Raw genomic sequence first — 13,013 nt, 5'->3', positions numbered from 1 at the left:
TAAAGCACTTAAAATAACTCCAATAATCTTATCTCCATAAGAATGCTTATATGTAGAATAATATTTTAAAACTATTTATTTAAGGGCGTCCCTAGTGCATGAGGCTCCCTTTTTTGCGAGGGTTGGGGGAGAGGGTTATATTTTATAAGCAACATTTCCTTTGCATTTTTTGTAGAACAATAAACAATAATAATTCATTTATAGGTTTGGAGAAGTTTGTAGGTTGAGCAATATGAATCACGGGATTGTACAATCCTATCATCCTTTGCGTGGATTTATTTGGACAGATCTTTGTAAGATTATTATAGGATTTTAAGATTGTGTAGGACTGCAATTTCGATCCCAATCTTGTATGATTGTACCTAAGCCACTTTTTGGGTTCAAATGTGGCCTATTTTTGGTTGTGCTTTCTGTCCCAAGAGACTATTGTCCAAAAGCTTCGTCATATCACATCCTGACCCAGAGCAGACTAGGTGCCTTCTTCTTCTTCTTCTCTGCTGCAGCAACAACAGCATATATTTTCTTCTTCTTTCTTCTTCTTCAATGCAACTGCAGCAGTGGTGGCATTTCTTCTTCTTCCTTGCAGCAGCTGCTATAGCAGCTGCATATATAGCATCAACAGTTCTTCCTTGCTGCAACTGTCAATGCAGTGGTAGCAATTACTTCTTTCTACTGTGGATGCAACATTTCTTCATTATTTTTCTTTTCTTCTTCTTTAAAGCTCAGCGCTATTCTTCTTTCGCTTCTTCTGAATGTACAGTCTAATGCATTTTTTTATCATCATCTTTGTTTTTATAGATTAAAAATTCATTTTATTTCTATTTGTCATGTTATTTCAGCTAATCCCCCACTCACCCCCCCCCCCAAAAAAAAAAAAAAAAAAAATGTGGCTTATTATTTATATATTTTGAAGTATATACCCTATTTTATAAAATTGCCAGGCTTTTATTTCTCTTCTAGTAGGATTTTACACTTGATCTGATCCTACAATCCAATTTGGAAAAGTCCTCCACTGATCATATGTAGGATCCCAATTTTGACAACCACTTGTGTGGCTATTTGAATCTTTTTATCTACTATTTGACAACCATTCTTTGCCGTTCTCCACTGAGTTTACTCGTCTAGGGGCTGGCCATCACTGGGAGGTGTCCATAATTGTTTTAAGCCTCAAGTGAGGTAATTTCATATTTCTATGTAACTTTCACAAACTTCTGTTCCTTGCATTCCAATTTTATAAAAGAAGTTTCCTTTTCTTGTAATCTTTGTTTTCACCTAATGCCATAATTTGGTTGGTATACATGTAAAACATTGTTTTACTGGTCTGGATGTCTTCCATAGTTGCAAAATTTGATGTGTCTCAAATGTGTGAATGTCGTGGGACTCTGGTCGCTGACACTGTACTGCCTAAAACATCAGATGCATTGTTTTATGGGAAAGGTACTAATTGTTTGTTTGTGTCTTTTTTTTTTTCAAGCAGAGTGCACTCCCCCAGAGGGGTGGTGAAGTAAATCTTACTTTGGGGGGTATCGACTTGAACAATTCAGGGAGGTATGAAGGATTTTTGCTGCATTTTATATATTTATTTAGTTTTGTTCTTGGAGACTAACCCAATGTTTCCAGAATTGCTTGGAACCTAATGATTTTGTTTGTTTTAAAAGGCTTAATTTAAGTGTAAATTGCACCCAAACCCCACTGTGGATTGTGCCATTTGCACAATGACCCCCTGTGGTTAAGAAATGGCTTTGAAGGTCTCTGACTCTGTGGTTTATTTTTTTGGCTCAAACACCCCTTTTTGTTACATACAGTGTTAATTAAACTAATTAAGTTAATTAGTCATAATTAAATGATATTAAATTAAAATTAACAAAAATAAAACATGAAAAATGTAAAAAAATAAAACAGCCACAAAGGTTCGCCTGAAATGATTGTTTCTGCTGAAACCCTTAGCTAGAAGATTGCTTGATGGTGGGTTCCAAAATGTGTGGAACCAGAGAGAGAGCAGGATGAGGAAAGGAAGAAAAAGGAGGAGTATTGAACCCATCTAGAGTAAAAAATTGAACCCCATTCTTGTTCCACTGGCTGTTCCAATTTTTTTGCCTTGAATTCTTCTTTGTGAAATCATGCAACGATGGGTTTGATTTGCTGAGAACCGAACCCCATTGAAGGCCAAATCTTCATGATGGGTTCAGCAACTCGATGGCCAAATTGAGCACTTTCCCCAAATCTCCTCCTGCTCCTTCCTGTCTCTATTTCCAGATCTGGAGCCCATGGCTGGAAGCATTTCAGGAAATTGCTTTTGGCGATGGGCTTCAGAATCACTGGGACCCATTATTGCCAGCACCCATCAATTTCTGGCTATGGTTCATTACCAACTGCTGTTTTTTATTTTTTATGTTTATTAATTTTAATTTGATATAATTTAATTCTGATTAATTAACTTAATTTAGTTTAATTAGGGTTTAATTAATGCCATTTGTAAATGGAGGGAGTGTCTGAGCAAAACATATAAACTGTGGAAATGTGTTAGTCGAATTGACTCTATACCTTTGAGAATGATATATATACTAGATACAAGAATGGGAATATACAAAAATGCACACATATTTACACAAATACCATTATACCAAACACTACATACTAACACTCCTCTTCAAGCTGGAGCATAGATGTCATTTGCACCCAGTTTATTACAAATATAATTCACTCTAGGACCTCTGGGGGATTTAGTAAACATGTTAGCTAATTGATCATTTGAGTTAACAAACTAAGTAGCAGTATCTCCTGAAAGTAATTTTTCCCTAAGTGACAATCATTCTCTCTATGTTTGGTTCTCTCATAAAAAATTGGATTAGAAGCAATGTGTAAAGTTGTTTGGTTATCACAAATAAGTTTCATATGACCCGCTCATCAAATTTCAACTCCTTAAGAAGTTGCTTTAGCCATATAAGTTCATAGGTTCCTAAAGCTGTGGCTTGATGTTCAGGTTCTACGCTTGACCTTGCAACTACACTACACTTGACCTCACCAAATTGCAACTCCCAGTAACGACTATGTCATCCATATAAACAATTAAAAATAAATGCACAGATGGGATGAGGTATGGTGATAGAAAATAGAATTCTCTGCATCACTTGTGGTCATGCCAAATTGCTGTATAACTGTACTAAATTGTCCAAACCAAGTACGCGTAGACTGTTTCAGACTATAGGGTGACCAGTGTAATTGACATACCAATCCAGATTCCCCCTGAGCAACAAATTTGGGAGGTTGCTCCAAGTACACTTTCTCTTGCAAATCACCATGGATAAAAGTATTTTTAATGTCAAGCTGAGGAATAGGCCAATGTTGAATGGCAGTAATGGAAAGAAACAACCTAATGGAGGAAATCTTAGCCACAAATTATCACCATAATCCAGGAAAAAATTACAGGAGAAAATGTTTCACCATAATCCAAGCCAAAAATTTGAGTGTAACCTTTGGTGACCAAGTGTGCTTTTACCATAAACCTAGCCATCGAGATCAACCTTAATAGTGTGCACCCAAGGACACTGAATAGTGGACTTCCAGGAGGCAACGAGAGAAGGTCCGATGTACCAAAAGAATCCAAAGTAGGCATTTCATCAAGCATAGCTTGTCGCCACCCTAAATGAGAAGGAGCCTCACTGGTGGCCTTAGGAAGAGATACCGTAGAGAGTGAGGAAATAAAAGCTAAATACAAAGGAGATAAAGAATGATAACTTAAAAAATTATAATTTGGATGAGGATTACGAGTAGTTCGAATACCTTTGTGAACAACAATGGGGGACAAAAAGCATGTGAGATCGAAGTGGGGGAAGACGAAGATAGAGGAGATGAGTCAGTAGGAACATCTGGGGTAGGTGTATCCTCTAGATAAGGTCCAAGGCGACGATAATAAGTCTGCTACGGTGGAGTCGAGACAGAGGTAGAGGAGCCAAAAGAATTTGTAGTCAGAAGGACATCAAAATAAGGAACAGGAAGAACCTTGGAGATGGAAGAGAAGTCCAAGCTGAGGGAAGAGAACGGGGTAGTCTCAAAGAAGGTAACATCAATGGAGGTAAAGTAGCAATGCAATTAAAAATAAGGAACGGAAACCAGAAATACTAGAATAAGGAACGTAAACCAGAAAGACTAGGGGCTATCCTCTAAAGTGTAGAGAGATTAGGATATCCCAAGTAGCCATTAATAAGAGTAGGTGAATGTGTGGTGGTAGTGAGAATAGAGGATGGATGGTAAGTAAGATGGTAAAGCCCCCACGACTCATGTCCTGCACCAATCGTTTGTCCCATATTTTGGTCTTGCATAAGAATTGAATCAGCAACAAAAGTAACAGAGTAATTAACAGTGTGAACAGTGAAGCGAGAGTTTCATAGTCGAAAAGAAGAACAACCATAGATGAAAAATACCTTAGAAAAATGTTATTGAAATGAATGAATAAAAAATGACAGTCAATACATTGAGAGAACTAACTGATCCTTATATATATACAAGAAGTTATGAAACTAATCATTACAACAATTATAGCAAATATAATCAGCTGCAACTAAGAGCACAATTGCAGCTTGCTATCGACAGCTTATGTCATCTGCATTCCCCCTCAAATCAAGCTCCATAGATGATGAGGAAATAGATTTTGTACTAATTGTAGGCGTCAGATTTTCTGTTACCGCAGTAGAAGGATCAGTATTAGTGTTAGACATAGGTGACCTCTTGAGCCCCAGCTTGGTACATAAAAACACAAATCTATCCCTTGATAACCCTTTTGTAAAAATGTCAGCCACTTGATGAAGTGTAGACACATACCGAATATCAATATCTCCATTTTCAACTTTTTCTCACAAAATGCACATCAATCTCAATGTGCTTTGTTTTAGAATGAAATACAAGATCTTCAGCCATACTTTTAGCTACTAGATTATCACACCAAAGAATCGGAGTTTGAGTACAAGGATAACCTAACTTTGATAATAGCGATTTTAGCCACAAAATCTCGGTCACCCCTTGGGCAACAACCCTATATTTTGCTTCACCCACTGACCTACCAACTACTGACTGTTTTCTGAAACCCCAAATCAACAAATTACAGCCAAAGAATACACACAGGCCACTGATTGATCTCTTGGTCGGCTTACATCCTCCATGATCAGTATCTATGTAGATGGTTAATGACAGATTCTTAGGTGATTGAGTGAACACTAGACCAAGATTAACAGTCCCTTTAAGATACCGCAATAAACTTTTACAGGCTAACCAATGTTGTTGCTTAGGAGAAGATATAAATTGACTTAAGTTGTTGACTACAAAGGCTATATTTGGCCGGGTGTAAGTTAGGTATTGAAGAGAACCAACAATAGTTCTGTAGAAAGATGGATCCGAAAACATCTCACCCTCATCTGTCAAGGACATGCCCGAGGTCATTGGTGTGCCACACGGTTTACAATCTTGCATTGATGCCTTTTTCAATAAATCTAGTGTGTATTTAGACTGTGTAAGATATATACTAGTGGAATTTTGATATGCTTCAAACCCTAGGAAATAATTAACCAACCCTAGAGTTTTGAGAGCATAATGTGTGTCCAAATCATGTATGTACCCTTGAAGGGCTAAAGAATATGAACCAGTTACAAGAATGTAATCCACATATACCAAAACAAACAACACATACTTACAAGTTCTCTTAATGAAAAGTGAAGCATCAAAAATTGCTTTCTTGAAACCCCAATCTTGTAAGGTAGACTTCAACTTTGTGTACCAAGCTCTAGGAGCCTATTTAAGCCCATAAAGGGACTTTTTCAATCTACATACTTGTGTGGGAAATTCTGGATTAACAAATCCTTCTTGTTGAGTCGTAAAAACTGCTTCATTTAGATCACCATTCAAGAAAGTGTTATTGGCATCAACTTGTTGAATGTCTCAACCAAAAGAGACAGCTAAGGAGAATAAAACCCTGATGGTAGGAGCATTTATAACAGGACTAAATGTCTTAGCATAATCAATTCTAGGATTTTGAAGAAAACCTTTAGCTATTAATCGAGCCTTATGCTTAAGAATAGAGCCATTAGGATTGTATTTAACCCGAAATACCCACTTGTAGTCAATCAAATTCATTTCAGACGAAAATGGAACCAGATCCCATATTTTATTTCTTTGAAGCACGATGTACTCATCATTCATAGCACTAACCCACTTAGAGTCTAAGAAAGCCTCTTGAATAGAATTGGGTTCAGAAGAACTTACTAGGGCATGAGGTGAAGAAACAACAAGATGTTTAAACTTAGATATGGTAATCATAGGATGAATTGAAGGGGCAGTAACAACTTTTGATCTATATGATTTTGGCAAAGGAGATAACTAATTTGTACAATTAAGTAATGAGCAATCTGTAGTTGTATGTAGAGGAGAGCCAGCAGGTGAAGAATCATTAGGAGTTGAGATAGAGGACTGTGCTACCCAAGAGTTGGAAGAACTGCTAGGAAAGGACTGAATAGCATGAAGAACAGAGGTAGACTGACCAGTGGAGCTTAACTTAGGGGAACAAGTGGATGAGTTAGAAAACAAGTAAGGAAAGGGAAATTCATCTGCATTAAATTGAACATGTCTCGACACATATACCCTTCCCGAAGGATGCAAGCACTGATATCCAGCTTGAACATGGCTATAACCAAGAAACACACATTTGGTAGAATGAAATTGAAACTTATACTTGTTATAGGGTCGAAGAAAAGGAAAACAAGCACATCCAAAGGGTTGTAATTGCATGTAATTAGGCTGTTTGTTGAAGAGAGCCACAAATGGAGACTTAAACTTTAGGGTTGATGTTGGTAAGAGATTTATGGTGTAGACAACAGTTTTAAATGCTTCTACCCAAAACTTTAGGGGCATGTGAGCATGGGCTAACAAAGTAAGACCCATTTTGGCTATATATCTGTGTTTTTGTTCTATTATACCATTCTGTTGGTGTGTATGATGGCAAGTGAACTGAGGTTGAATACCACAAGAGGTAAGATAAGGTAAAAAGGCCTTAAATTCACCACCATTGTCAGTTTGAAAAGCCTTGAGTTTAGATTGGTATTGTAGTACAACAAATGTATGAAAGGTTTTGAAAATAGCTAAGGCATCAGATTTTTGTTTCAATGGATATAACCATGTATATCTAGTGCAATCATCGACAAAGACTATGTAATACTTATACCCCTTAGTAGAAATAATTGGAGCAGGACCCCATAAATCTGAATAGACCAACTCTAAGGGAGCTTTTGTAGTAATTTGACAATTTGCAAAGGGAAGTTGATGCATTTGACCTATTTTAGAAGAATCACAAAATGATAGATTCAAACTTGAACAAGGAACACCAACTTTATTCAATATCAACTGAAGTACACTAGATGAAGGATGCCCTAGCTTGGCATGCCATTGTTGACAAATTTTGTGAATATTTGAAGATACATGAAAAGAAGACAAACATGACAAATCTTGTCCTTTACATTTATTTGAAGAAACAAAATTTGTAGAGCTAGAACTAGCAACTGGTGCTCTTGACTTAACAGAGAAAACAACTCTGGAATCAGCATGACCAAATGCTGGAGTGAATTGATATAGACCATCTTTAAGAATCCCTCAAATTTGCACTAGTCCTGATCCCTTGTCCTTGAGAAAACAAGAATTAGAGTGAAACTCAACAATTAAATTGTGATCTTTAGTAAGTTGAGAAACAATAATAAGGTTCTTTTTCATGTTAGGAATATGAAGAACATTAGGTAAAGAAATGAAAGATTTAGGAGTAGTTTGAGTATACAACTGATTAAGGCCAATGTTAGAAATAGAAAGTTTCTTATTGTTGCCAACTGCAACCTTGTCACTACCATTGTAAGGAGAGTGGAGAGAAAGATTGCTAAGGTTGGAGGTAATGTGGTTGGTGGCTCCGGAGTTTACAATCCAAGAAAGTTCACTGTGATAGGATGAGGTAGAAGAAAATTGAGAAGTTTCTGAAGGTTGAGGCAAACAGCTATAGTAAGTTCCAAGATCAGACCCTCACTCAGTCAAGTAGGCTTCATTAGAACCTATGGGATGAGCTATAAATGATTGTGAACCAGATTGCATCATACCTCCTCCTCTACCAAATTGTGAACCCAAATTTTGAGTAAAACTCCTTTGGAAATTCCGATCAAATCTATTATAGCACTTGTCTGCAAAATGACTAGGCTTCCCACACAATTGGCAGTATATTCTCGTGCCTGAGGATTTACCACGTCCTCGTCCTCCTCTATAATTTCCTCCTCTAAAGGAACCTCCTCTATTTGAAGAACCACCTCTACTCAATCCATTCTCATTTCTAGACCATTGAGAGGCTAAATTTACATTTACAAATTTAAGACCAGAAATAGAGGAGTTAGATATATCCTTGGCAGCAAGCCTTTGTTCATGCATTAGTAACAAGTATTGAACCTTTTCTAAGTTGATTTCATCCATTTGATATGTAACAATACTCACAACTGTTTCATAAATACTGTTCAATCCGTGTAAGATTGCCATAAGTAATTCTTTGTCATTTAAAGGTTCTCTAATTGCAACTAGGGCATGTCCTATGGTCTTGATTTTCAGAGTGTAATTATTTATCGACAAATCATTCTTCCTAATAGATCTAAGCTGTTGTTTCAACTGAAAAGATTTGGCAATGGTCTGTTGTGAGTAAAGATTTTCGAGAACACTCCAAACTTCAGTAGATGATTCGCAATGAATAACTTGTGCCAAAACTTCTTTATCAATAGTAGAAAAACAACCAGCCTAAAAGTAGTTGATCTGACCTTTTCAGGATTTACAACCTGAGTCTCGTGATTGGAATTTCCTGGATCATTGATATACTTCGACGGTGTTGGAGACATGTTGATGTATGGCAACAAGTCAAATGCTTTGATCGTGGCCAATATCTGAGCTTTCCAGAACAGATAATTGCTAGAATCAAGTTTGATCGGAACGTAGTTGAATGATTTTGCTACTGTTGTAAAGTTGGATTGAGAGGCCAACGATAACGTAGAAGAGGAGTTAGGTAGAGAGGAGGAGGAAGGACTAAAATCACAATTGGAAGCCATTGACGCTAATCGATTGGCTTTGATACCATGAAGCGCAAGTTTCACAGTTGAAAAGAAGAACAACCAGAGACAGTGTTCTAAAATGTGCTAGGCGCTAGTTGGGCGCCAGATGGGGGCCTAGCGCCTAGGAAAAATGTTGGTTTTTTTTTTTTTAATTTTAGCATTTTGATGTTATTTTCAAATAGGTCGTTCTGTTTCTTAGCATTTGACTTCGTTTTAAGAACTAAGGAGGCCTCGGAGATGTACCCTTACTCTCAATCCTATCTGACATCATTTGATTTTTTTTTTCCTGAGTATTTGAGTAATTGACATTGAATTAAAATATACAACTAAGAAAGATTAACAACAATTTGTTGCAACTTGTTGCTTGTTGAGTATTGAACAATAATTTTTTTTTGTTTTTTTTTTCCTGAGTAACTTGCTACTTGCCAAGGAGGAAGTTGGCTTCCTGCAAGCAACAACGATCAAGGACTTCCTCCTTGCTGCTACAGCAAGTAGCAAGCCACAGCAACGAGCAAGGAGTGGCGGGAAAGAATGGCCCGATTGGCGGCGAGAGAGAGAGAAACAACGAGATCGACGGTGAGAGAGACGAAAACGACGAGATCGGTCCGACGCGAGAGAAGGGGAAAGCGGCGAGAGACTGAGAGAGTAACGATGAGAGAGAGATAATCGGCCTAGGCTACACGCGACCCAGGTGGCTCGGGCCTCACTCGACCCATGTGGCGAGGCGTTGATTGGACCCGATCAATTAGGCCCGACGCCTAGGGGTGTCAACTAGGGCTTAATCGCGGTAGCCAAGGGCCGCTTAGCACCTAGGCGGTCGCCTTGGCCACGTTTTAGATCACTGACCAAAGATGAAAAATACCTTAGAAAAATGTTATTGAAATGAATGAATAAAAAATGAGAGTCAATACATTGAGAGAACTAACTGATCCTTATATATAGACAAGAAGTTATGAATTGCCTAACTGCCTAACTAATTTTTACAGCAATTATAACAAATATAATCAGTTGCAACTAAGAGCACAATTGCAGCCTGCTACCGACAGCTTATGTCATCCACAAACACAAGCTGACTAATGGAGATCAAAATTAAATGGGCACTTAGGCATGTACAAAATAGAGGACAAGGGCAATAAAGGAAGAGGCTGGGCATGTCTAAGACGATTGGCGGTGATTGGGAACCATCTGCCAAAGTAATAGTAGGAAGAGAACCAAGACAGTTAATTTGAGGAACACAAGCAATGGAATTACCAATGCGAGCAACAGGGGAAATAGATGATGAAATTGAAGGTTGTTTGGATGCCTGAAACTATAGGAACTCCTAATAATCAACATTAGATGGTGAAATAGTTTGAGATGAGGATTCATTGGATAAGTTAGCACTAGAATTAGATACACCATCAGAGCTAGTCTAAGCAACACGGTTGGATTTGAGAGAGGAGGTGATTGAGATGCTAAGGGTGTTGTTGGATCTGAGAGAGAAGGCCCAAAAAAAAGAAAAAAAAGAAAGGAACTCATGATGGACGACTATGTATTTAGAACTGACCAAGATCATGCTAGAGAGTTGAACTGACGGAAATGAACACAAAACAAAGGTAAATTGGGGTCACTGGAGTCAAAGCCATACAGAAGAAAGAAACACAACCGGTGACTGATGACGACAACAATGAGGACTGATAGCTGGCGGCAACACTTTTGCTTGAGATTAGGGTTAGGGTTTTGTTATGTTTTTAAGATTATTATTTTTTTTTTAAGTAAATGTTAGGCTCTGATACCATGTAAAAATGCGTTAGTCAAATTGACTATACATATTTAAGAATGCTATATATACTAGATATAAGAATGGGAATATACAAAAATACACATATTTACACAAATACCCTTATACCAAACACTATATACTAACATAAACCTTAGGGAACTTTAGAGCCATTTTGTAACCAAGCAAAAGGGGGGTTGGATGCACTTTACCCTTAATTTAAAAATGGAACTGAACCTTAATGTTTTTCATATTTATGTTCTTGAAGTTTTCCATAGGAGGGAAAATTAAATATAATGATCCAGAATATATGGATTGGAGTTTTGACAGGTAAATAATGTAGATAATTGTTTGTCATTCTCCGAGGAACAAGTTTTTACTAGATTAACCCCAAGAAAAATAGAATATATTCATTATTTTATCATATGCCTAATTGTTAAAAGGGAAATAGCATTAGAAGGTTATTTCATTCTAATAGTGCAATCATACAATTCCACCCCTACTGCACCCTGCTTTAAGATATTGCTTAGGATGTTCCTGTTTGAAATGATTGGCAAGCTAGAATTCTTGTAGCTTACCTTATATTGTGGGATTAAGGCTTGATTTGTTGTTGATTTTCCTGGTTGCATTCCTATTTCACATATGAGATGGATCCATGCTTTAGGTAACATAGGGCTTACCCTCATGGCTTTTCTTTTCATAATGCAGTGTTGTTGTTAGAGAAGATAAAAAGCTTTTGACTGTACTGTTTCCTGATGGACGTGATGGACGGGCATTTACCCTAAAGGTGATTCTTTGATTTACTTGCCACTCCCCCCCGCCCCTTCTCTCCTGGAACCTCTTGTACTGATTTTTTCATAGTTGCTTGATGCTGTTGGTTGCAATTTGCTTACCAAGGTTGCTAAACTTGGGGTCCTTTTCTTTTAATTCTCTTATTTCAGGCTGAGACGTCAGAGGACTTGTTTGAATGGAAGACTGCCCTAGAACATGCTCTTGCTCAAGCACCTAGTGCTGCCCTTGTGATGGGACACAATGGAATCTTCCGTAATGATACTAATGATTCAATTGAAGGATCTTTTCATCAATGTGTGTATATCAATGTCAAGCACTTAACATCTCTGTCATTTTCTTCAATGGTCATGCTAGTTCATTTGTTTTGTGAAACAGTACTGGTTGTCAGCTTTATTACTCGAATTTCTAATGGTTTTGAATTTAAACCAGGGAGGGATAAGCGTCCTGTTAAATCTATGGTAGTTGGACGACCAATTTTGTTAGCTCTGGAAGATATAGATGGAGGCCCATCTTTCCTTGAGAAAGCTCTTCGCTTTCTTGAGAAGTATGGTAAGTTTCATTTCATGTGTAAACAAAATTCTTTGATATAGAATATTTCTTTTGCGGTTTCACCTGCTGAGTTCCTGAACTTGTGTTTGCATTCTACTTTTGACACTGTTTTGTTGTTTATTGTGGTGGATTGTTTTACCTATTCTTTTTTTTTGGGCAAAATCATATATTAACTTTATATGATTGCCAAATAGTGAAAGTTCTGGATGTCCTACTATTTTGTAATTTTTTATTTTTCCTATTCATTCAGTTATTTATTGTTTTTACTTGTCTCAATTATGAAGCTTTTAAGTAGTTTCCTTTTTGGTATCCCGCAATCTTATATTCTGAACTTTCAGATAAGCTGTCAATATCTGAATTTTTCGAAAATATATATCTATTCTAGTTGTCATAAAAGCCTTTTATTAAAGGGAAAACTGAATCAAGGCAATAAGATATTGATGAAAAGTTGGAATCTTTGTATTTTCTCTCTTTAATATGATTTCAGCTGATTGTGTTGTAACACTTCAACAGGAACTAAAGTAGAAGGAATTTTGAGACAGTCTGCAGATGTTGAGGAGGTAGATCGCAGGGTTCAAGAATATGAACAAGGTTGCTTTAAGTTTCCTTGACCCATGTACACTATTTTGTTTTAGAAGTTCTTTTCAGAAAGGTTCTGTGCGTCCTGGATTCTCTCTCCTCTTTGTCTAAATCAGTGTGGTTTTTCTCAAAAAAAGGAGGCTACTATTGTACTTAGAACAGTTAGTTGAGAGCCTATGTTCTGATTCTTTCCCTGTATAGTTTACTGCTCTTTTCTGATTTCT

General features: G+C 37.2%; 1 protein-coding gene across 1 annotated transcript in view; it reads left to right on the top strand.

Annotated features, from left to right (window-relative positions):
- The window catches only part of LOC127799291 (rho GTPase-activating protein 7), a 73,780-nt gene that overhangs the window by 21,602 nt on the left and 39,165 nt on the right, over positions 1–13,013 (top strand). The window contains exons 4-8 of the mRNA XM_052333208.1: positions 1,478–1,548; positions 11,578–11,656; positions 11,811–11,955; positions 12,091–12,210; positions 12,724–12,801. Coding sequence (XP_052189168.1) covers positions 1,478–1,548; positions 11,578–11,656; positions 11,811–11,955; positions 12,091–12,210; positions 12,724–12,801 — 493 coding nt within the window. The remainder of the gene's footprint in view (positions 1–1,477; positions 1,549–11,577; positions 11,657–11,810; positions 11,956–12,090; positions 12,211–12,723; positions 12,802–13,013) is intronic.

Source organism: Diospyros lotus, chromosome 1 (genome assembly GCF_014633365.1).
Source record: "Diospyros lotus cultivar Yz01 chromosome 1, ASM1463336v1, whole genome shotgun sequence".
Classification (NCBI taxonomy): Eukaryota; Viridiplantae; Streptophyta; class Magnoliopsida; order Ericales; family Ebenaceae; genus Diospyros; species Diospyros lotus.
This window is presented reverse-complemented; position numbering and strand designations above follow the sequence as displayed.